Below are 23,570 nucleotides of genomic sequence, written 5' to 3' on the forward strand. Positions count from 1 at the left end.
GAGTTGTCCTCCCAGGCCTGACAAAGTCCATTTCCAGCCTAGGTGGAAACATGGGGACACCCGTATGCCTCCCCACACCCAGGGCCCAGGTGGGCGGGGAGGGCTTCCTGGAAGAGATGGCATTTGTCTGGGGACCGGTTCGGGGGGAAAGCCGGGTGCTCCAGGCTGCATGACTCCAGCACCGCACACTTCCGGCCCTTTCCCTCCCGGCGCTGAGCAGGACGGCTCTCCTGGCTTTGTGGTTGGGTAGGGCGGGGGACTGGCTGAACAGGCCTGTAGTGACTTGGGGACAGACTCCAGCTGGGGAATTTAACCCAGTGCAAACCCAATCACATTTCTCTTTACCCTCTGCCGCTACAGCCAGCAGCGTTCCAGAAAGGCATGCTCTGAAGCAGAGAAAGAATAGACACGGGGCAGACCCCCACCAACCCATGACGAACATGGACACAGATCAGGAGTAAGAAGAACTTTGGTTCTGAGCTCCTGAGATCTTAGGATGGGGCTGTTTCTGCAGCACAGCCCAGCCTGTCCTGACGAGGCTATGATATAACATTCTAGTCTTCAAGTGGGAACTGTCCAGAGGGAACTCCAGGGCTGGGAAACCAAGCTGGAGGCTGGGTGCAGAGTGCTGAAAGAGCAGGATGGTTGGGGGGTGCTGCCCCCTGGGCACTGCTCAGCTGCTTATTTCAGAGTCTCTGTGGGAACTTGCCCAAGAGGGATCCACAGGACTCCATGCACCCACAGCATCTGGGGTGCCCTAGAGCACCCCCATCATTCTTTGTTCACTGTTTGTGTCCTGGCAACAGGCTCCAGGGGAGAGGGTTGTGGCCCCCTTGCTTATCATCAGAGCCTAAGATACTGCCTGGGACTTATTAGATGCTCAGTAATACTGCTGGAAAAAAAATGAATGGTTGAACAAAGCAAACGAGGTGAGCCTTGTACATTTTCAGAGAGAGGAGAACAAGACCCAGCTCAAGGCCCTGGCCCCCACTTGGAAGCTTCTGGGTGACAGAGCCCAGGGGTGCTAGCTCTGGGGCAGTCTAGGGGGAACTCACCCACGTAATAGGAAAGGGTGCGCTTGAGCCGGTCAAAGACAAACCAGCGCTTCTTCCATGACTTGATCTTGCCGCCCATCTTGACCAAGTAGCCACGGCAGACCTGGTGGGAGGCAGGGGTGAGGCAGGACCCAAATGCACAGCCCCCTAAACCTTCTTCCCCGAGCAGCAATGTCAGCCCTTCACCTGTGCCTATATCACAGCGGGGCTGTCCCTAGCATCTCTTCAAGCCAGCACACCTGTCCCGGGACACAGACCACTGGTATTAGGGCAGGAGCTGAGGCCACTATTCCGAGGACCCAGGAGGGGCCTCTGACCGTGGGGTCCCCACCAAGCCCCCCAGAGCCCCACATGCCTGTACCTTGCTGCTGAGCACCACGTGCAGACAGGTATCCACACCATGGCCTGATGACTCGATGTGGGTCTTCAGGTCAAAGTCTTCCTTCCGGATTGGCAGGTAACGGGTCAGGGGTCGTGCCTGGGGACAGAGAGCCGGATGAGTAGGGGCTGTTCCCTCCCCTGTTGTTCCCTTTTCCAGGCCCCTCGGCTTCAGTCCTGAACCCCTACTCTGTCACTCTGGTTTCACGGGGCTTTGGCCCAAGCAAGGACCTGGTGCGCCTGTGCTGACTCCACCCAGGCCTGGGCTGAACAGCTCTGTGCCTCAGTTTCCCAGACACGGCCGCCCCGTCCTGTCCCTGCCCCTCCTGTCCTGAATGCAGCAAAGTGAAAGAATGCGGTCTTGGAAGAAAACCCCAGTACGAAGCCTGGTCTTCCCAGGGCGGAGGGCGGGGGGGAGGGGTGTGGGGCGGAGGCTTTGTTTGGGTCCTCATGTGTAAACAATGCCTTTGAACCAGAGAATCTCTGAGGTCTGTTCCACCTCAAAATTTCTGATACTTATCTAGAATTTTCAGTCAACAGGAATTTTTTTCCTACTCTTCATTTCTAGGAAGAATGTTAGAATGGTATGAAAAGGAAATACCATAGATTATTTAAAGAAGAAACAAAACGTTCAACTTTCCGGAGGTGCCCGGAAATGACGAGCCGACTCCACTGGCTTCCCCAAAGCTGGCGGCCTCTGCAGCCCCACCTGAGCCCCAGGGCAGGGGGTAGAGAAGTTGAGCCCCCGAGAGACCAGAGACAGGACAGGGGAACTAGGCATACAACAACGATTCCAAGCACTGAGGTGAAACTCCCAGAGTTTCTCATTATTTCTGAATTCTCAAACCAGACAATCTACCCCTTAGAATTTATGTCGCTGCATTATTAGGAAATCAAGGAGCTACGATCACCAGTCACTGCGGGGTAGGACCCCCCCACCCCTGGGGAGGCCCATGGAGACCCCACAGGAAGGGATGGCCTGTTTGAGTCTCACGGGCTCACCCAGGGGCCCAGGATCTGGGACTGGAAATGCAGGTAGATTTTCCTGCCTAACCTAACTTCTCCTTCTGCCTTCATCCTCTGCTCAAGGCTCCAGGCTAATGAAACACCCCCGGGTTGGATTCTGTGTAAGGATGGGGTTCTTGACCAGTGAGAAGCTGGCACAATTCTCTTTTGGAGCTGTACACCACAAGTCAGGGTGGGTTCAGCCGCTGGCAGTGGGGCCTGGAGCCAAAAGGTCTGGTGGACTGAGGCCAGGACAGATACCAAGCACTCGGCGCAGGAAGGCATGGGGATGTGGGAAGGGATGCAGGGCAGACCCACGAGGCCCCCGAGAAAGGCCGAGGGGAGCCCCCCGATCTGGACACGGCTCCCACCTCTGAAAGGCCTGCACAGACCCTCATCCCTACAGGGTGGCCTGCCACAGCCCCAGAACCCGACACACACACACACACACACACACACACACACACAGGGTGGCCTGCTACAGCCCCAGAACCCGACACACACACACACACACACACACACACAGGGTGGCCTGCTACAGCCCCACAACCCGACACACACACACACACACAGAGGGTGGCCTGCCACAGCCCCACAACCCGACACACAGACACACACACAAACACAGACACACAGACACACACACAGACACACACACACACAGGGTGGCCTGCCACAGCCCCAGAACCCGACACACACACACACACACACACACACAGGGTGGCCTGCCACAGCCCCACAACCCGACACACAGACACACACACAAACACAGACACACAGACACACACACAGACACACACACACACAGGGTGGCCTGCCACAGCCCCAGAACCCGACACACACACACACACACACACACAGGGTGGCCTGCCACAGCCCCACAACCCGACACACAGACACACACAGACACACACACAAACACAGACACACAGACACACACACAGACACACACACACACAGGGTGGCCTGCCACAGCCCCAGAACCCGACACACACACACACACACACACACAGGGTGGCCTGCCACAGCCCCACAACCCGACACACAGACACACACAGACACACACACAAACACAGACACACAGACACACACACAGACACACACACACACAGGGTGGCCTGCCACAGCCCCAGAACCCGACACACACACACACACACACAGGGTGGCCTGCCACAGCCCCACAACCCGACACACAGACACACAGACACACACACACATACACACACACACACCGGCCTGAACAGACCCTAGTGGGTCCTGTTCCTCGGGGCCAAGCAAGTCCCAGGTAGAATCCTGCTTGGGCAAAACTTCCTGGAGAGAACAGGCTCCACCGCCCAGCACGGTACCCTGGGCTATCCAGGCCCCTCCACAGCCCCACCCAACCCCCCATCCACTCACCTGTGAGAACTGCTTCTCCCGCATCTTGACCTCCTTCTCCACGAGCTGCTGCCTCCGGGCGCTCTCGCTCTGCAACCTCCGTTCAACCTGCTCCCGCCGCCTCCGTTCCTCCTCCAGGGCCTGCCGCCTCAGCTCCATCTCACGTTCCTGCACCCAAGGCTGGGGTTCAGTGCCCACAACTGCCCTCTTAACTCCAAGCCCCCAACACCCCTCCTTGGGCCGGGCCAGAGCTACAGGAGACACCCACCTCAGAGGGCAGCCTGGTTTGAGGGGCCATGGTCCTCCAAGCCCACCCTCCTCTCCAGGGACCGTGCTGACAAGGGTAAATGCTTTAAAGTGAGACCACCCTGCCTTCAAACCCTGGTTCTACCACCACTGTGAGCGCCGGACCCCGCCAAACTCCCTAAGTCTAGCTTCCTCCTCTGTAAGATGCGGCCAAGAGTGCCTACTCCTTTGGACTGTAGGGAAAATTAAATGCAATCGTGTAGGTAAATGTCCATCACTGATGCTGGCAGGATGGAAGCACTCAATTAAAGAAAAAGGGGAGGGGCTTTTAAAATCTGGATCTGAATTCCTAGGACATGGGTTATCGAAACAACTGTTTCTGACATCGAATGGATTCAGCAATCCTGCCCTAATCACTAAGTGAAGACCCTTGGAAACTCCAAACATTCACAGTTGACCTTCAAATTTTATGGAAAAAAAAAAAAAAGAACTTATGAAAGCCATTATCAAAAGATTTTAAGTCATTAAAACAAATCATTAAATACAGAGCACATAGGTGATGTTTTATGTCTTCAACACCGGTAACAACCTTCACATTACTAACTCCCATCTACCATTTCTTCCTAGCTCAAAATTTAGAGGAATCTCCTTTTTCTCCTTTTGCCAAGAGATGTTTGCAAATGTGCCCTCCTTTCAAGGGAGTTTAAGATTAAGAGGCCTTCTTTTCCAGTTGATCTCCTGCTCCCGGGCCCCCACTCTCCTCTCCAGACACACAGAGTACCCCGGATAATAGAGACCGAACGTCTTCAGGAGATTCTTTATTCGGCCTCCTCCCTGGACACGGTTTCCCCAGCCTGGCTGTGTCCCAGCCCAGGTCCATGGGCAGGGAACGTGACATGCCCGCAGCCAACCTCTGCTCTGGCTTGGATATCTGCCTTCTCTCTGTCCTCATCCTTCAAGCCCCAGTTCCCAACCGTCTCCAAAAGGAGTGACCTGGCACTCAGGTAGACAGGCATCAACATTTTCTTGGTGGCCAAAGGTCCCCAGAAGCAAACACACAAAGACTGGAAGTTCCCCTGCAGGAAATTCACAGCTGGACAATGGTTACCGTGCTCCTCCCCTTTTCCTAAGGGCTGTGAAACTTGTCATCTCGCCAAGCCTCCCGATCCCCCACTTTAGGAACCCAGGCTTGGAAAACACTCTCTTCCTCAGGGACTGCGGCGAGAACAATGTGGGGAAGGGGCCTCAGGAGGGGCGGAGGCCCCCGGCGGGCAGAGGGCAGCCCCAGGGCCCAGGTCTGCCTCACCCTCGACTCCATCAGTCGGCTCTTCTCCGCGTGAGCTTCTTTCAGCATCTTCTCCATTTCCTCAATCTTCCCCATGTCCAGGCCACTAGCGCTGAGGAGGGAAGGGGGAGAGGAGGCAGCCGGTGGAGGTGGAGACCCCGGCGTGGGGAGGACAGCGGCCGTGCCAGTCAGTGGCCGGGGCCGGGTACCTGGACATGTTGTCGGGGGAGCAGACTGAGTTGCCCCCCGTGGAGATGCTGGTCTCCATGCTGTCGGAGCTTTCCAGGCTCAGCGTGTCGTAGGCGTGCTCACCCTCCTCGCCTCGCTCCCGCGAGGCCGGCAGGTGGTGCAGGATGGAGTGGTGCATGAGTGGCGGGAAGCCCGCGGGCCCGGTGGGAAAGGGCGCCGCCCCGTGCAGGGCGTCCCACTGGCACTGCGCCTCAGCCGCCGCCTTCTGCTTCAGCTCCGCCAGCCGCCGCCGCTGCTCCTCGATCACCTGCTGCCCTGCGTGGGGGGACGGGGGATGTCACGGTGGGCACCCACCCAGCCAGGAGGAAGCCGGCAGCACTACAGACGGAGGGAGGTGGCGAGCGGGGAGAGGTAACACGGAGCAGCCCCCTCGCCCCCACCCGCTTCCCCAAAGCCCCCGCAGCTCTGGGTCCGGCTGCCCTGGCTTCATCGCCCGCACAACTGGCCACAGCCGTGCGGTCTGGCTTTGGCTTCTGCACCGCATGCTGAGTCCACACGGGGCCCCAAACCTGCCCGGGGGTCGCCCTGGCGGCATGATGGCCCGGTGGCTCCAGCTCACAACCCAGGCCTGAACGGGTGGGCAGGGCGCATGCTCCCAACCCTGCTGCTGGGAAGAGGAAGGGGTGCCGGCAGCCCGAGCACCCACGTCAGTGCACACCCCGCGGCAATGCAGAAGCAGGAGCACGCAGGAAAGGAGGGAGGGGAGACAGGCGGAGCTCCGCGCGGCAGAAGAGAGCTCGCGAGGCCAACCCGACACCCCAGCCCAGCTCAGCCTGGGGGTCTTGCCCGCGGGCAGAGGGGGCCTGGGCAGAATCCATCATGCGGAGGCCCGGGCAGGGGTCACCCGGCCAAAGCAATGCCCTTGGTGACCAACGCTCTACCTGCTGGGTCGTCGGTTGGGAGGGGCTCGGCAGGAAGCGACTCGACTGGAGTGGGGGGCCCCCGGGCAGAGGGCAGGGCAGAGACACAGAGGGGATGAGAGGAGAGAGAGGCACAGACATGGGCTTTCGAAACAACCAAAATGCACACGAGCAACCAGCACTCCTGGGTGTTCCCGCGAACTAACATGTTAGGGAAACACTCCTGGAGGTCGTCAAGTCCAACCCCCTGCCTCCAGACAGGGCAACATCTAGTTCTACTCAGGTCAACAAGCACTCCCCTTACTTGCTGGGCTCTCTAGAAAAGACGCCACAGCCCGGCAACCCTGAGTCCCCTGCCCCTTAGCCTTTGGATAAACCTCCAGGAGGGTCTCTAGTCCAGATCCCTTTTGCTCCCCACATAAAGGGAACACATCCTGGGAAGGGTGTGGGCATGGATAAGCTAGGGTGACAGGGCGTGGCGGATGTCCAGGGCCCATGGGATAGCAAGTGGGCTGGCGTGGCCACTCACCCTTCTGCTGCAGGGCCAGCTGGCGCTTGGTCTCGATGTCCTGCAGTGTGGCTGCCAGGTTGCGAGGAAGGCTGCTGGTGCCGTTCTGGGCAAGCAGAGTGCTCTGCGACGGAGGGCGGGAAACGGGGCACTGGGACCCGAGGCTCAGAAGACACCCGCCCACCCACAAGGCTTCGTGGATGGCTGCGGTCCCTCCCCAGTGTGGCCATCTCCAAACCCACCCCCCGACCACCACCACCACCACCCTGCGACACACGCAGCCCACCCACTGCTCTCAGACCTTGGGTGAGGGGCTGCGGCCCAAGGTAGCCACGCTGAGCTGGGAGGAGGAAGATGACGAGCCAGAGGAGGAGGGGAGCGGCCCACTGCGGGTGCGGGGCAGGGGGCTGGTGGCCTCGCCATCCATCTTGGAGCGGTAAACCTGGAGCAGGGAGGTGGCATCTGCTAAGGGACCTCTGGCTCCCCCACCGGCCACCACTCCCATGGCACCGAGCGGGCTGGGATCCAAGGTGCCCAGCACCAGACCCCTGAGGCCTTGGTCTCTCGCTGACCACAGCACTGAGCCTCCGGGGCCAGCCCAGTGGGCAGACGTTTCTGGCGGCTGCCAAGCCTCCTTTCCAGGTTGTTCCTCCTTGGGTCCAGCCCCGCATGGTAGAAGGACCGTGTAGCGACCCACGTGAGTTCACACCGACGGGCTGAGTTTTACAGGAGGCCGACTGGAGGCCAGGGCTCCCTCTGGTCCCAGCTCTGCCAACTAACGGCGTAGGTGACCTTGGGCCACGCACCTCCCCACTCTGGGCCTCAGCCTCCTTATCTGCAAAAGGAGGGGGCAGGGCTAGACTAAATAACTGCCAGCCTCCCTCTCGGCACTCAGTCTTTGGTGACACAGTCTCTGGAGCCGGGAACCCTGACTCTCCGTGTTACCCCTGCCACTTCCTAGCTGTGTGGCCTTGGAGAGATTACTTATCTGCTCTGGGCCCAAGTGTTTGATCTGTGAAATGAGAGTTCTTGTTATCTACCTCAAAGGCCTGTGGTAGAGATTACGTGAATCAAAACATGTAAAAACCTCAACCCAGCTGGGCACAAAATAGAAAGGCCGTGCCAACGACTCCTAAAGGGAATGTGGAGTTTCAGCTGAGATCGGCCTTTGAGGTGCCGTGTCTTCACTCTAGGAACGAATCTTGAGTGGGCGGGGGCAGGGGGTTGATCAGGCACTACGGCCGGTCACTGGAGTGGAACCTGGGGCAGAAGACTGCCCGAATACCCTGCCCCACACCACAGTCAGCAGCTTGCTTGGGGCTCCAGTAGACCCCCTCATGGTGACTCTGAGTCCGGGGCATGAACTCAGGGCCATCACCTGAGAGTCTCTGACCCACTCTCTCCCGCCTCCGAGAGTCATCCCTGGGGAGACCAAGAGAACAAAGACCGGCGACTCTCCCAGGACACACAAGTGCCAGGAGCAACAGGTTCAGGAGCGTATGAGGACTGAGCGAGAAGCTCTGGGATGAGAGCTGCCCGGGACAGAGTGAGCGTGTTGAGTGCTGCACAGGCACAGCCGCTCCCCAAGCCCCCTTCCGTCGGACCGTCCAGCACACCACCCTCAGATTCGGGAGGCTGGCCCTCCACGCCCCGAGGGCCAGGACGGCCGCCCTCAAGGGGACCCTCACTTCCCGCTCGGGGTCCAGAGGCCCCTGCTGCACTGGCTGGATTAATCCCCCACCATGTGTGCGGCTGAAGGGTCGGCAGGAGGTACCCAGAGCTGAGAGGAGCAGGGCTGGGCAGTGAGGGAGGGGTTACCTGCAGCTGGCGGGAAGCTTTGGCGGGCAGAGGCGGGGGGGAGGAGCGAGGGGAGGCGGCAGCAGGGCCCGTCCCCAGCCCGGCCATCAGCTCCTGGTACCACTGCTCTAAGTCTACAGCAGGGAGCAGCAGCTTCTCCATCTGGAGGGGGCATAGGGGAGGAGGACAGTGGGCAGGGGCGGGGGCAGGCAAGGACGGAGAAGAAAAGGTCAGGAAATCAAGAAACGAGGGGAGCGGAGAGAGGAGGAGGAGGAGGGAGAAAAGGGCGAAGAAAGGGCCAGGTCGGAGGAAGGGTAAAGGCAGGCCGTTATGGGCAGACAGGAAGGCAGGGGAAACGGGGAGGATGGGAAAAAGGAGAGCACAAAGAGAAGAAAACACAGTGAGAAACAGTTGCCATGAATGCGCTGAAGGCAAAGAGAAACGGGTACAGCTCCCAGACCACAGACACGGACCACGCCAACCACAATGCCAGCCGGCCGCAGCCCGCCCGGCACACAGCGCGCCCCTGGGGCTGGCCGAGGGCGGAGACACCACTGCGTGGGGGGCAAGCACACACAGACAGCCACGCCGCGAGTGGGCTGCACGGGCGGCGGGGACACAGACCACCAACCTGGGGCGAAGGCGTGACAGAAGCGAAGGAGGAGGAGGAGGGCAGCGCGGGAGGAAGGCAGGTGGTGGGAACCAGGTCCTGGGAGGCAGGGGCCCAGGGAGGCAGGCCCGGCGTGGGGCCTGTGGGCACTGGCGAGGTGCCCCACATCACCTTTAGCTGCTCAAGCGTCACGTACTTGGGGGAAGGCCGGACGCGGGAGGGAATATGAGAGGTTAATGGGACTGGAACCCAAGACGTGGCCCTGCCCAAGGGTAGGACGCACGCACGGAGCCAAGGAGGCCTGCAGAGCCCAGGAAAGCCAGGGTCCTCTCAGCAGGAGGCCCTCACACTGCAGCGGAAGGCCTTCCCTCCTCGAGCCCTCAGGAGCTGAGAACGCAAGAGAGGGAACCACTCCCAACTCCCCTTACGCCAGCGGCCCTTCTCCGTCACTGCTGAAAACAGACCCTGCTGCCCAACCCCTGCCCCACACCCTGGGGCAACGCAGGGCACCCACGAGCAGGCCCGTGGGCACAGGTGGGCTCACTTGGTGGCTGGTACCTCACTGTCGGGCAGGGGCTGAGCGAGCGCGCTGGGGGAAGTGGCAGAAGCATGGGGGTCCAAGCGGGAGCACAGGTGGAGAACCTCTGCCAGGCTCACATACTCCTAGGGCGCCCAGTGCGAGGGGAGGGATGGGCAGAGAACAGGTTAACAGGACTCCACCAGGCACCAGACCCCACACTTCATGCCAAAGAGCCAACACTCCATTCCACACAAAATACAAGGCAGGGGTGGGGAGCTCGCTGTGGCCACAGAGGGCTGTCAGGGGGGTTGTGGGGAGGGCAGAAAAGGGCAGGCAGAACTATCTGAAGTCTTTTTTTTTTTTGGCCACACTCCACAGCTCGTGGGATATTAGTTCCCTGACCAAGGATTGAACCCACGGCCTCGGTAGCAAGAGTCCTGACCACTGGGACTTCCAGGGAAGGCTCTTCTTGACCTCCACTTATGAGGCTGCCCTGGCATCCAAGCCCTGACGCAGGGCCTGAATGGGCCCTGAATGGACCTCTGATCACCCATTCCTGGGTTTGCCCTGGGTGAGGGGTAGGTGAAGAAGTCACGAGCCCACCAGGGATCAGGACCCAGCTCCCAGAGAACCCTTCTGTCTCCAACACCTTGGGCATCGCGGTGGGGCACACACATGCACTACTGAGCACCAGCCTCGCCATTCCCATGGGTCCTCTGGAGGCACCACGAGGGCCTGAGCAAGGTGGGCCCTGAGAAAGAGACCTGAGCAGGGAGCAGTTAAAAGCCCAGGCAGATAAACAGGCCCACTGCGCAAAGGCTAGGACTTGGAAAGATGCTCATATGGTAGATCATGGGTTGGAAAGACAGGCACTGTCGCATTCCCTGAGCATATCCTTAGAATCCTGAGTTTATCCAGGTCTGGGGGACACAGCAGGCACCCAAAATGCATGCAGAATCAAAGCCCAGGATCCTAAGCCTGCCCCACCCAGGGCAGCCCACCCTGGTCTAGCTCCAGAGGCAGACTGTCCTTCAGGGGTCACAGAACAGGAAAATGAGCTGGAAGGTCCAGTGTGTTGTGGCAACTGATGAATGGCATGCTGAATATATGCAAATTGATATGCAAATTGATGCTCTGATTTTTGCATGAGCTGCCCAGGCACCTATTGAACCACAAACTCTGGCCAAAGGATTACTGCCACTTGCCCTTCAGCGTGGCGAGTGGGAGGAGTTGCGGGCAGAAGCTCATCAAGCAGGCCGACAGGCAGTGAGCTGTGATTACCTCTTGTGCTTTGAGGCAGAGCTGAGTGGAAGCAGGTGGGGTTAAGGGAAGAGAGGAGGCCCCAGCCTGAGAAGACTCTGGGAAGGGGCCCAGAGCTGCCGTCCCCAGCCCCACCTCTGAGAACTCGGAGATGAGCAGGTCAGCCTACAGAGAGGGTACGGGTGAGGGGCTTCACCCCCACACTCAGCCCAGCCACCCCACCTAAAGCCTAACTTGCTTGTGCAATGAGGCGGAAAACCGGGCATGAGGTGGGACCTCACACACCAGGCGTGCAAAGACTTAGGGAAGAATGGCTGAAGGAGCCTCAGTGCCCACGTCTGAGCCCACAGCCCAGCTCCAGATAGAAGCCCAGGGAGCTCCAAGATCAGGACCCCGAGATCTGTACACTTCCCCTCAAGTTGGGTCTGCCCGGCCCCATCCTGAGCTGCCATCTTCCCCACCCACGCCTCCTGAATCCCCCAGATATATGCAGTCACCCAAAACGGTAAGATCAGCAGGCTCCTGGGAGCCAGAGCGGTAGCTGAAAAGTAGCAGCTGGCAGCCATGGAGGATCCAATCCCAGACCTCACAGCCATTCCTGAACATCTCTCCAGTTCAGGAAAATGTCCCCACACTAGGCCTCAGCCCCTGGGGCGAAGGTGCCACATGTTTCTCCAGAGCCTCCCGTAGACCCGTGGGCTCATGAGGCTGGGGCTGACCCAACCACGTTACCTCTTTGAGGGTGGATGTGGTCTTTGGGAAAGGCCGGCCGCCTGTAAGCGAGTGGTATCTTCTTTCCAGCATAGCCAGTTTCTCCTTCTCCTGCAAGTCCAAAGCAGCAGAATCAGGAGTGGGAATGAAGCAAGGAGCCCCAAATAAAGGGGGATCCCACATGGCTGGCCAGTCTCCACCCAACACCCTGCACTCACCTCCCACTCCCCCAGCCCTGCCCCGGCCCTCCTCCCCCTCACTCCCAGTCTGACAGTGTTACCTTCTGCAGCAGCTGCAGGGCAGCATTCTTATCCCGGGCTAGGCGTTCAGACTCCTGCACAGCCTGGGACCGGATCTGCCCAGCCTGACTGTCCAGGACCACCAGGCGCTCCTGTAGAGGATGGGAACAATGGGTGAGGCAGCCCAAGGTGAGGCCTGGCTGTGTCTCCTGCCCAGAGGCCCTGGGCTTGGGTGAAAGGAATCAACCAGCACTTCCGCTCGGCCTCTCATCCCCAGAAAATGCAAGCTGCTGCGGTCAGCTCCTTCTCTCAAGCCTCGAAAAGGGAGCCGTGGGCCACCAGGCATACCAGCCAGAACTGAAGTTCCCAAACCCCTCATCCCCCGACCACCAAAGTCAACAGGTCCTGAATCCTGGAGATGCTGAATGGTCCTCCACCCAACCCCAAGCCCCCAACCCACTGCCACCAGGCCAAGCCAGGCCCTCTGCTTTCCCAGCCTCGACTTTTTTCACCAGCCCGTTTCCACTCTCTTACCTTTCTGATCCGCACCACAAACAGCTTCCTAAAACGGCCTCTGAGGTTCATTCGTTTGTTTGAATTTTCTAGCCTTTTTGGAACGTGTGTTAGTTGTGTGTTAGTTACTCAGTTGTGTCCAACTCTTTGCGACCCCATGGACCGTAGCCCGCCAGGCTCCTCTGTCCATGGAATTCTCCAGGCAAGAATACTGGAGTGGGTTGCCGTTCCCTTCTCCAGGGGATCTTCCTGACCCAGGGATCAAACCTGTATCTTCTGCCTTGTAGGCAGATTCTTTACGTCTGAGTCACCAGGAAAGCCCAGAATGTATAGTACACGAATAATTTTCTTTAAATCCACGAATAAGGGTAGATCAGACTTCTCAAAATCTTTCAACGACTTCTCATTACTTACAGGATAAAGCAAAAACCCCTCAGCCAGCACTCAAGGGCTCCTGGACCTGGGCCTGCTTTCCAGCCTCCCTCCCACCCTGAGCCCTTGGCATGCCCGCAGCTTGGCCCTGCTGTACCATCGGCCGTCCGGGTGTCCACTCCCGGGCCTTTCTTATACGGTGCCTTTTGCCAGGAATGCTGTCCTGTCTTCTCCACCCATTGGGAGCTTACTTCTCCTCCAAGACCAGACCTAACACTATCTTCTCTCCAACATCTCCCCTGATTATCACTCAATTTCTTTGCTCCTTGTTCTATGCTCAAATTATTCCATATCACCTTGGATTACTGCTACCCGTGAATATGTATCTCTCATCACCACCATTCGGCCCCAGCTGTCTGATCCAAGGACAAAGTCAGTGTCTTTTCTGTCTCCATATCCCCAACAGGGCTTAGTGTAGCGCCTGGCTCAACAATCTTGTGCTAAAAGGGAATGAAAAGATACTAAGTGAGAGAGAAGGATGGGGGCTAGTGGAAATGAGCTGTGTTTATCCCAGGAGGCCTTCCTGAAAGAGGAGGCCTTAAACTAGCACCATTAAGAGCAAGACATAGGAGAAGGGAGGGAAGAAGGGACCTGTACTAAATCTGAGGTCAGTCCAAACAGACTGAAGCAGACCAAGTGGTAATCAAGCAAGATCTGCCATTTACTGAGACCCTGTCAGGACCAAAGAACACTGGTAAATGCTTTGCATGTGTTACTTAACTATCTTATGAGGCAGGTGCTCTTATGCTCATTTCACTGATAGGTAAATGCATTTGTAAAGCAGAGCAACTCAGGGAGAGAAGCAAGGGATCTGGACTCAGGGGGAAGTTCAGTGACTCCCCCACTTACCACCACACTCAGACTAGCCATCAAGCCCCACTTTTTGACACCCTTCCCCAATCTCACTGCATTCACCTCCCACCTACTCCCTCCAGCCTGGCAAAGTGCACATGACACATGTGTATGTACAAACACACCTGGGCCATCCGACCCCGTCTCCTCACCCACATCTTCCTAACTCTTGCTTAACACATCCTCACCCATCACCCTGTCCAGGTCTGGCTGAGATCGGGAGTCGATTTTAGAGCATCTAAAGCACCAGACTTAACCAAGATAGATGCGATACCCAATCCCCTTGTTTCACAGCTCAGCTGAACCAGGGCTGAGCTGTGACTGGAACCCAAGTGATGCCTTTCTAGGACCCCGGGCTGGCTCTAATATCCAGATCTCAGGTCTGTGTCCCAGCACTTCAGCATCGGACAGAGAGCTCCACAAGGGGCAAGTCCTCCTCAGCCCCCTCCTCCTTGTCCTCCATCTCCATCTCTCATTTCCCGGCCCAGCCAGTGCCCAGCTCCGAATGTGAGCCCCATCCACCTTCCACTGGAGGGGGGCGGGGAAGCGGGGGGGGGGGGGGGGGCGCGTGTCTGAGCTTCTAAACAATGGCTATTGCTGTTCCCTGAGTGCTTACTATGATCACCACATCCTATGCTGTTTCCACAAACATCATCTCCTTTAATGCTAACAACAGCCTGTTATTGTTCCTGTTTTACAGATGATGAGACCGAGGCTCAGCCAGGTGAGGTCAAGCCGGCACTGCCCGGGATGGGGCGGGCGCACCTTCCTCTTGGCGATGCTGCGGAGCAGTTCGGCCTTGCTCCGGAGCAGCCCCTGGCCCGCCAGCTCGCGCTCTTCCTCCACGCGGCTCTCCCGCTCCAGCTGCTGGAACTCCAAGTCCTCGAAGAGCTTCGTCTCCGTCTCCAGGGCCTCGGCCTCCTTGAATGACAGTGACAAAAGGGGGTCGGGTGGTGCTCACGATCCCACTCTGCGCCTGGAAGGCCAGGCCACAGAGGGGAGAGCTCTGGGGGCTGGACCCGGGGAAACGGAGGCGGGGCCCTGCCCCCACCCTGCTCTCTTTCCTCCGCTCGGCCCTGCCGCTTTCCCGGGCAGCGCGGCCTGCAGCAGCAGAAAGGAGAACCTCCATCCCCAACCCTTCCATCCTTCCCTGTCCCCTCCAAGCCACAGCACCGACCCTGGCGTCCGGCAGGTACTGCAGGGCCCGGGCGCTCCCGGCCCACCGCTCCTCTCTTCCGGGCGGGCGGCCCTCGGGGGCGGGGAGGGGGGCTGGTGAAACTGACCCTTCTCAGCTGCTCCTGTAACTGTTCCCGCACTGACTCGGGGCAGTTATCGAGCTGCGTCTGGAGCTCGGCGTAGAGCGCCTGGCGGGCCTCCAGGTGCCTCCGTCCCGCGGCCAGCTCCGCCCTCTCCTGGTCGCCGGAGGCGGAGGGGGCGGGCACAGGGGAGAAACAGAACACACACTCCTCAACTCCGGCCCGGGGCCGCGGCAGCGCGGGGCGGGGCGCGGGGCGGGCGGGAGCAGAGAAGGCGGGGGAGAAAAGCAGCGGGATCGAAAGAGGAGACAGCCAAGAGGAGGAGGTGCAGACTGGGAAAGGCAAGGAGCCGGGGTAGAGACGGGACTCAGGTGCAGGCGACGGTGTCTGAAGCAAGGGTGTGGGCCGGGCAGAAATGTTGGTCTCTTGGAGTTCCCTGAACTAGAGATGTTTGCGGGGGGAGGGGGGCGGGGGGGGGGGGGTTCTACGAAGAGGCCCTCTGTTTTCTCTCCAAACCGCTCAAAGCCAAAGCTGGTTCCACATCACAAACCCGGAGCCTCCAGCTCCTGCCCCTCCCCTTCTCCCACTTGCCCAGAGACCAAAATTTAGCCCTGGAAAAAAAGGGTAGAATTGGTGAGGGTTAAATCCAGGGGTTGGGTGTGAATTGCGAGCCGAGGATGTTGAAGCTAAGGCAGTGCGGCAGTGCAGCAGAGGGGACCCCAACCCAACCCCCTTAGCCTCCCCCACTCCTGCCCAGGGTGGGGGTGGGGTGCTGGCTCTGCAGCCTGAACTTCAGCAGGATGAGGGTTGCAATTAGTTCGGCCGTCGCCATGGTAATAGGAGCCCCAGGAGTGGGTACAGAGAGGAGGTGGATGGCTCTGTCTGGGGTGAGATGACACCTCTGAGGGCGGGAAGGGGGATGAGGGGAGGGGCTGGTGAGTCACCCCCTCCGAAGGACAGGCAGAGGAGAGACTGTGATTAAGGATTCCAAAGCCAGAGTGGGGCCATGGGCTGGGGCGGGCAGCTGAGGGAAACTTCTCCATTGCTGCCACCATGGCCACCACCATCTCCATCACCACCACCACCTCAAATAACTGGGCCCAGAGAGAAGGCAAAGTCCACACCTCCAGGCAATGCCAGGGCAATGAGAAATGAGGCTAGGCAGGTTCCTGCTAAAATGCTGAGCATCACCCTGGAGTCCTCCTGTTTCCTCTACCCACCCCTCTGTTCCATGAGGTTCCCATCCCCATCCAGGAGAGGGGGACATGATCAGGCCAGTTTCTGAGATCCAAGCACTTCCCCAGGCTTGGACTCAGCCTACGATGCCCTATAGGGAAGAGGCCTACCCCTTCTTCCCACCCTCTGGTTGGACTATCTGCAGTTGGGAAGCCCCAGAGGAAAACTCAGAAGGGTACCCACTGGTGGCAGAGAGCCTCTGTCCACGTCCTCCCTGGCCATGCCACCACCACTGACCTCCTTACCCCTCTGCTCAGGAGGGAAGGCAGACGATGGCTGTACCTCAGCCTGCCTCTCCTCTGTGCAGGAAATGGCCAACAGGCTATGGAGGCCACACCCTGGCTTTTCCAACTGAGAGGAGGTCTTCAGGCCGAGAGGCTCCTCAGCCAAGCCAGCCTCCCCCATTCTTGGACCCCTCCTGCCAATGCCCCCTTGAGAAAATTCAGCTGCACCTGCTGTCCGTTCCTTTCTGATCAAAACCCTGGGGTCCCACACCAAGAAAGGAAGGAGGCAACATTAGACGGGAGAGGCCAAGGGCACACAGGTGCCCATGGAGTTAGTGCAAAGGCAGACATGGCTCAGCCCTGCCTGGGTGGGTGGCACTGGCAGTTAGGGGCATGCGGAGAGCCCAGGACAGTGATTAGAGAGGGCGTTAGTGCAGGCCTGGTTGGTAAGCATGGAGTTAATTTGGCACAGAATTTGGGAGTGTGGTTTTGGGGGCCAGAGCCAAAGCTCAAAAAATAAAAAAATTTAAAAAGGATGGGAGGGTCAATGAATTTTTAAGAGCTTCAAAATTGAGGGGCAGGAGGAAGACACTCTCCAAAAAATCCAGAAGGAAAATTAATTCTTGGAAAAATACTGTCAAGTCCGGAAAGAGGTGGCCCCTCTCCACTTCGGAGCTTTTGGCACGTTGTTGGGCATCTTGGGAGTGGCTGGCACGGCCCCTGTGGGATGGAGTGGCCCCTGCAGGCTGGCAGGAAGTCTGAAAGGGGCAGGGGCAGAAGCTGGGACCCCCTGGGATGGGAGGCTGCAGATCCTGAAGGCTCAGGGGAAGCAGAGACTTGCGGGCCATCTCCCAAAGTTCACGTCCTGAGTCCCAGAGCCCTGCTTGGAGGGGATGTCCTCCAATGCGGGGACTGGACCTGAATCAATCCCCAGCACTGTCCCCTGGGCAGTGCTCACCACCCAAGAAGGGGCTTCAACACTTCCAAGAAGGGGCACGGAGGGCCCAGAATGGCAGGCACCCAGGCACCCAGAGGGAGAACAGAAACCCAGGCAGAGGAGACCCCAGACACCAGCCCAGACCCTGGCAGCACCCTCCACGCTGGTACTTTCCACCGAGGACAAGGCCCCCTGCCCCTGCGGGATGGACAGTGAGGTAAGGGGTAAAGGGCCCCTCTCCTCCTCTTCCAGGCTGCTGGCGCCCAGCACGGAGCCAGGCCAGGTTGTGGGTTACCTTGTCCCTCTCCTTCTGGATGCTCGTCTCCAAGGTCACCAGCTTCTCCTGCAGCTGGTCCACCGCCTTCTGCTCTTTCTGCAGCAGCGCCCGCTCGGCCTCCCTCTCCCCCTGCAGTAGCGCCCGCTCCATTTCAGCCTGCAGGTCACAGCAGGGTCCATGTCAAGGCCACTCAGGGCAGCTCAGGCCATGCTTGGGGTGATCACCGAGTCTGGGAAGAGTCCCACCCAGGGCCCTTGCTCTCACCTCTCGGGCCGACTCCTGCAGCTGCTGCTCCAGCTCCTTCACCCGGACTTTGAGCTGCTCTACTCGCCCCAGCACCTGAGCCCGCTCCTCTTCCAGGGCCAGCATCTCTCCCTGGAGCTTGGCGCTGGGGGCATCCTCGTGCTGGAGGGGAGGGGGGTCGTCAGCTTGGGGGAGCCTAGAGCCTCCCAGGACGAGACTAAGAAAATGGATCGCTGTGTCTCAGGACACTCAGAAGGAGCAGCTGGACTGAGAGGAGGAAATTCCCCTCCCTACAAGAAGAGCAACATGGCTCGGCTGCAGGGAATAAGGACTCAACGCTGAGAGCCAGGCCTGGGTGGGGCCCCGAGGAAAGGCAGGTCATAAAGCATGTTTATGGCTTGGGAGACTCATCAGCACCTGCCCCTCTTCCTTGCCTCCTCATTTCTACACCTCTCAGCCCTGGGTGTCCCTGACTTCCGCTACTGCCTGCTCGCAGGGTCTTGGTACCCACTGCGTGCTGCCTCCTCGGACCCCAGCCCCCAGCCATGGACCCCGCGCTCCAGCCCCCGCTGGGTCCCACCTCCTGCTGGGTGCTCTCAGTGCTGCTGCACTCTTCCTTGAGATTCTCCTCGTCTGAGCGCTCCACACTCTCCCACAGGCGCTGGGCGGCGCCTCCAGGCTCCTCGCTGCCGCGCCCCGGGGCCCCAGTGCCCGCCGCAAGGCCTCGTGAGGGCCTCCGACCGGCCAGGGCCAGGGCTGCGGCCGCCTCCCCTATGCTAGGCAGCTCCCCGGCCTCAGGTCCCCCGTCAGCCCGGCTGTACTCGGCGCACAGGTTCAGGATGGTCTCTAGGCGCTGGCGTTCCTGGGAGGGCGGACAGAGCAGGGCATGAGCGGATGGTCCTGGGGTCAGGAGGCTGCCCAGAACCAGGCTCGGCATCTTGTCAGGAGCTCAGACGCAGAATCAAGTCAGGAGAGCCCTGGTCCCAAGGTCTGGGGAGGCTGATGGAAGGAGGGCGGGTGCCCCCGAGGCAGGCGGGGAGAACCAGGTGTGCCCCCTGCCCAGGTGACCAGCGCCTCCTGCCTTCCTGTCTCCCTTCTCATTCTGCCCCAAGGTGGGTTTCCTGGTGGACACACAGGGACACACTCAGGAGCGCACACTGGTGAGCACATTCTCACTTAAGACCACGGTGAGAATACAGATAAACACTTCAGGTGTTCATGCTGACACGGATACACGTTGATCCAAAGACACCGGGACCCACAGAGACACCCCAACATAGAGCACTGACACACACAAGGACGCAGCACGAGCCCCGGCCTGCAATACCAGGCGGCACACACACACCCGCCCTGACACGCACGGACGCACACTGGCACACACCCACATGGATAAGCAGTCTAGCACACAGACAGGTGGGCGCCCACACAGACGCGGCTGGAACACAGACGCGGCTGGAACACAGACGCGGGGGCCCCCGTGACGCGGGTTCACACGGCAAGGTGCTCAGGGCACGCACCCTGCCGCGGCCCTACTCCTGTCTCAGCTCCCTGCCACCTCCTGGCAGCTCTCAGCCCCCTGCCAGCATGGGGGGCTGCTGCCCGGGTCCCTGGCCCAGCCACTCCATCTGCCCCGTCCCTGTACAAGGCCCACCCAGACACCTCCCAGGGGCCTTGGAGGTGAAGACGGGACAGTACAGGCATGCCCCGTCTCCCACTCATTACACCCCAGACTTGGAGCCTCCCCCAAGCTCCCTTGACTCCCTGGCTTCCCACCACCTCTGGTGTCTCTCACCATGGTTTGGTCAGGACCTCCCCCAGACCCTTACCCAGCTTCCCTCCTGCTGCTTGCCCAGTTCCATGGCACGAAAACCAGGAACAGAGTCTCAGCACCCAGGAGGCTGGGCCAGTGCCCCCGCCCCTGCCCCAGGACACAGATAAGCAGCCCGGTTGAGGTGGGAGGAGCAGGGCAGGCAGCCTCTGAGATTTAAAGTGGCAGGTGGGGCAGGTCAGGGCTGGTGAGGCACCTGGGGGTGGGGTGGGGCGGTGGCGGGAAGGCTGAGTGGAGCTGAGGCAGACTGGGCCCACCACTCAGCCTGCGCCAGGCTCATTGTCCCCCCTCCAGGATGAGACCCCAGAGTGGGTCAAGCATTCTTGTCTAGGCCAAGGCAAAAACACAGAAGATACAGCCGTGGAAGAGACTGGGGGACCCTGCCTCATCCTTCCCCGACCCCCCCCGCCCCAACACACACACTGTCCCACACCCTCACCTCACCCAAAGCTGTCCCAGCCTTTCTTCCAAAAGGGCTCCAGACAAACCTCCTCTGTTCTGACTCTCCTTAAACCAATCCTTGGGTCCCAGAGCCCCCAGGGACCCTGCTCTCCTGCTCACAAGGGAGAGAGGGCAGAAGCTATTTCCCTGTGCATGTGCTCCAGGGTACAGACGCCAGCCAGAGCCCCCACGCTCCCTGCGCTATCTGGGGAATCCCAGCCCCCACCCAGCTCAGATGCCATCTCCAGGACAGCTGCCCAGAGCCACACCCGGCCCCCAAATACACCCATGCGTGTGTGTGCGTGCGTGTGCACACACACACACACACAATTACTGTCACACAGACTGGCCACGGATCAGCCAGGGCTGCCTACCGTGTTTTCTGCTTCTCCCCCCATCTCAGATGATCCTGCGTAGGCCAAGGTGAGCAGCTCCCACCCATTGAGAGAGGCCAAAGAGAAACAAATGGCAGCCCACTCCGGTATTTTTGCCTGGAAAATTCCACGGACAGGTAGTCTGGCGGGCTACAGTCCATGGGGTCATAAAGAGTCGGTCACGACTAAGCGGCTAAACAACCACCACGACAAAGGGAAGCAAGAAAGAGGGACCAGAGGCTTTTTTAAAGAAAAGCCTGGAGAAGACAGGAGAGAAAGACAGGAGGTATGGGTTCCAAGTCCAGTTCTGCCAGGACGTGCTGTGTGACCTTGAACAAATCCACTCCCCTCTCTGGGCTTCAACCTTCTAATCATTAAGCCCTGCGTTCTCAAACTGAGAGGTACGAAGCTTCATCCTAAACATGGTGTGTTTTCCTAGAGCCTCCCTGTATTCTAGTAAATCATGTGAAATGTTAACTTATACGTGAAAACAAACACTGTGTTACAGAACAAATGCAAAGTTAGCATGCGTTTGAAGTAAGGCCTTAGAGACCTCAAAGGAAGTTCTTCAGGGGACCAAAGCTTTGGCATCCAGGTCACTGCAGTGTATCCTGGAAGTGGAGAAGCCCGGGAAGCCCAGACTCTGTCCACGCGCCCCTCCCTCTTTGCCAGCTGGCCCGCCCACACCCTGGCAGAACCCCTGTCGTGATGCCCGCAGCCTCCTTGGCATGCACTCACCAGCCTCTCCATCTCCTGCTCCCGAAGCCGCTCTTGGCGCTGCCGCCGGTGGTACTCCAGGAGGTCATCCTCATTGTCACTGATCTCCGTGATGCTGTTTTTCCGCTCCCGGGTGACAGGCACCCGCAGGTCCCCACTGGAGAGCTTCCTCTGGGCGCGGGGGCTCTGGCGGGGTGAAGCCCCAGTCAAGGAGCCCAGGCTGTAAGCCGGGCTCAGCCTGCCGCTGAAGCTGCCCTTGCGGGGTCCTAGGGACTCCCCGAGTGTGGGCGAGGGGCTCCGTGTCCTACGGCTCCGGGCCCCCAGCGTCAGGGAGAAGTCCTCCGGTGAAGCCCCGTGGGCTGCCCAGCGCCGGGGGCGGGGGCTTTCTGCCACTTCCCTGGTTAGTTTGGGATCTGGGGCAGTCCGGGTGGACACGGGGGAGAGCGCCCTGCGGGACAGAGATGGGCTCAAGGGAGGCAGTTCTCTCATGCTGTCCAGGCCCCGCCGGCCTAGGCGGGGGCTCTCTGGAGGCTGCAGGGTACGTGTGGCTGAGCCATCCGAAAACGTTCGGCCTACCAGCTGGCGTGAGGGGCTGGTGGTCAGCACCCGCTCAGCGCCTGGTGGCTCCCGGAAAGGGCTAGGGGGGCGGTCCTGGAGCGTGCCAATCTTGTTTCGGGGAGCAGGGACTGGCGGCTGAAACTTGGGGCTGCCAGGAATGCTGGTGGGCGGGCCCCGGGCACCGGAAGCCGGGTATTCACTCAGACTGATCGCCACCACAGGCAGCTGCCCACCCGGCCGGGGGCTCTCGGTGGCTCTGCGGGCCTCGGCCAGGACGGTGGCTGCAGGGCTGTCTGTCAGCAGACCTCGGAGACCAGGGCTGGGAGGCCTCTCGTGACCCCCCTTCCTGCCCAGCCGAGGGCTCTCAGCGGGGCGAGCGCCGCTCGGTCGGGACTGTGGGGGCTGCAGGCCTAGGTGGTAGCTGGAGGACCGGGCAGGCACCAGGGGGGGCAGGGAAGGTGCTGGTTCCTGCCCACTGGGTGAGTGGCTGGCACAGCTCCCACTACTGGCTGGCGAGGAGAGTGGAGAGAAAGCTGGAGAAGTGTTCTCATAGCTGGAGCCCACAGACATGGCACCCGGGCTGGTTGGGGGGGACAGCAGGTAGCGCCCGCCATTGGCCATTGGTGAGAGTGGGGACGTTGCGGCAGGCTTCTTGCCAGCAGCTCCAGGCTCCTCTAGCACCAATGAGTCCATGATTTCCTGCAGGTCCTTCTCAATAGAGCTCACCAGGGAACTGTGGCTGCCACAGGCAGAGGGTCCCCGGCTTGCATGCTGTAGGGTGTGGTTCCCGTTCACCAGGCTTTCTGATTCTGTGAAGGGAATGCAAACAGCCTCAGGCCCCATCTTCACCTCCTGGGCCTTAGGGAGCTGCATATACACAAGAGCCAGCGCTTCCGCCTCCTTCGAGCAGGGCGGGGCTGCCAAGGCCTTAGAAAAGCAGCCCGGAGGTCCTGGGGCCAGCTCTGCCACTGACTGCTGCTGCACCACCTTCCCCAAATCGCCTGGGCTTGGTTCTGCCTCCTCTAAAGGAAGAGGGCTCTTCTGGCTCTAACATTTTATGACTTAGGACACAACAGTGCCGGGCACTTTTAGGTTCCTCCCTGTCTTGGTTTCCCCAACCTCCTTGACCTCTCCATCAGAAAGGGCAGGCACGCATTCTACAAAGAGCAGCGGGGTGTGCTAGGGAGCGAGCCAGAAGTTCCAGGGGGTCAACATGCAGCCGAGACCCAGGAAAACACACACACACACATACATAGCCTCCAGGGCTGGGTGACGGTGTGTGCGGCAGCACTCTATCCAATCAGAGGCAAGGGAGGGGCCTGGCCCTGAAGGCCAGTTCCTGGAAGCCAGGCTGGCCAGCAACTAGATGCAGCTCAGGGCCTCCAATTAGACCATTAAGCCACACCAGCAGGAGCCTGCTTTTGCCCTGCCCCAGCCCTCGCCAACCAACCAGGAGTCTCTGGAACCACTGCCCCAAACAGCTGAGGGAGTGGCATGACAATCTAAGGTAGGGTAGAGCTACCCAGGGAGTGGACTGGGAACCCAGGCTTCTGAGCCCCCAAGGGCCTAGTATACGGGACAC

At 59.7% G+C, this 23,570-nt stretch overlaps 1 protein-coding gene across 18 annotated transcripts in view; it reads right to left on the bottom strand.

The window, feature by feature from the left end:
- The window catches only part of PHLDB1 (pleckstrin homology like domain family B member 1), a 49,640-nt gene that overhangs the window by 9,179 nt on the left and 16,891 nt on the right, over window positions 1–23,570 (bottom strand). For 5 of the 18 annotated variants that reach the window (XM_044929655.2, XM_044929656.2, XM_044929658.2 and 2 more), the window contains 20 exons: window positions 21,452–22,797; window positions 18,651–18,932; window positions 18,092–18,232; window positions 17,846–17,983; window positions 15,181–15,309; window positions 14,663–14,818; window positions 12,142–12,252; window positions 11,883–11,972; window positions 11,172–11,315; window positions 9,929–10,033; window positions 9,392–9,565; window positions 8,782–8,922; window positions 7,265–7,405; window positions 6,985–7,087; window positions 6,477–6,521; window positions 5,556–5,850; window positions 5,368–5,458; window positions 3,837–3,983; window positions 1,417–1,533; window positions 1,056–1,158 (listed from right to left, as the gene is read on the bottom strand). In XM_044929655.2, coding sequence (XP_044785590.2) covers window positions 1,056–1,158; window positions 1,417–1,533; window positions 3,837–3,983; window positions 5,368–5,458; window positions 5,556–5,850; window positions 6,477–6,521; window positions 6,985–7,087; window positions 7,265–7,405; window positions 8,782–8,922; window positions 9,392–9,565; window positions 9,929–10,033; window positions 11,172–11,315; window positions 11,883–11,972; window positions 12,142–12,252; window positions 14,663–14,818; window positions 15,181–15,309; window positions 17,846–17,983; window positions 18,092–18,232; window positions 18,651–18,932; window positions 21,452–22,797 — 3,999 coding nt within the window. The remainder of the gene's footprint in view (window positions 1–1,055; window positions 1,159–1,416; window positions 1,534–3,836; window positions 3,984–5,367; window positions 5,459–5,555; window positions 5,851–6,476; window positions 6,522–6,984; window positions 7,088–7,264; window positions 7,406–8,781; window positions 8,923–9,391; window positions 9,566–9,928; window positions 10,034–11,171; window positions 11,316–11,882; window positions 11,973–12,141; window positions 12,253–14,662; window positions 14,819–15,180; window positions 15,310–17,845; window positions 17,984–18,091; window positions 18,233–18,650; window positions 18,933–21,451; window positions 22,798–23,570) is intronic. The other 13 variants (XM_044929668.2, XM_006044685.4, XM_044929664.2 and 10 more) reach the window with 12 other exon arrangements.

Source organism: Bubalus bubalis, chromosome 16, assembly GCF_019923935.1.
Source record: "Bubalus bubalis isolate 160015118507 breed Murrah chromosome 16, NDDB_SH_1, whole genome shotgun sequence".
Lineage (NCBI taxonomy): Eukaryota > Metazoa > Chordata > Mammalia > Artiodactyla > Bovidae > Bubalus > Bubalus bubalis.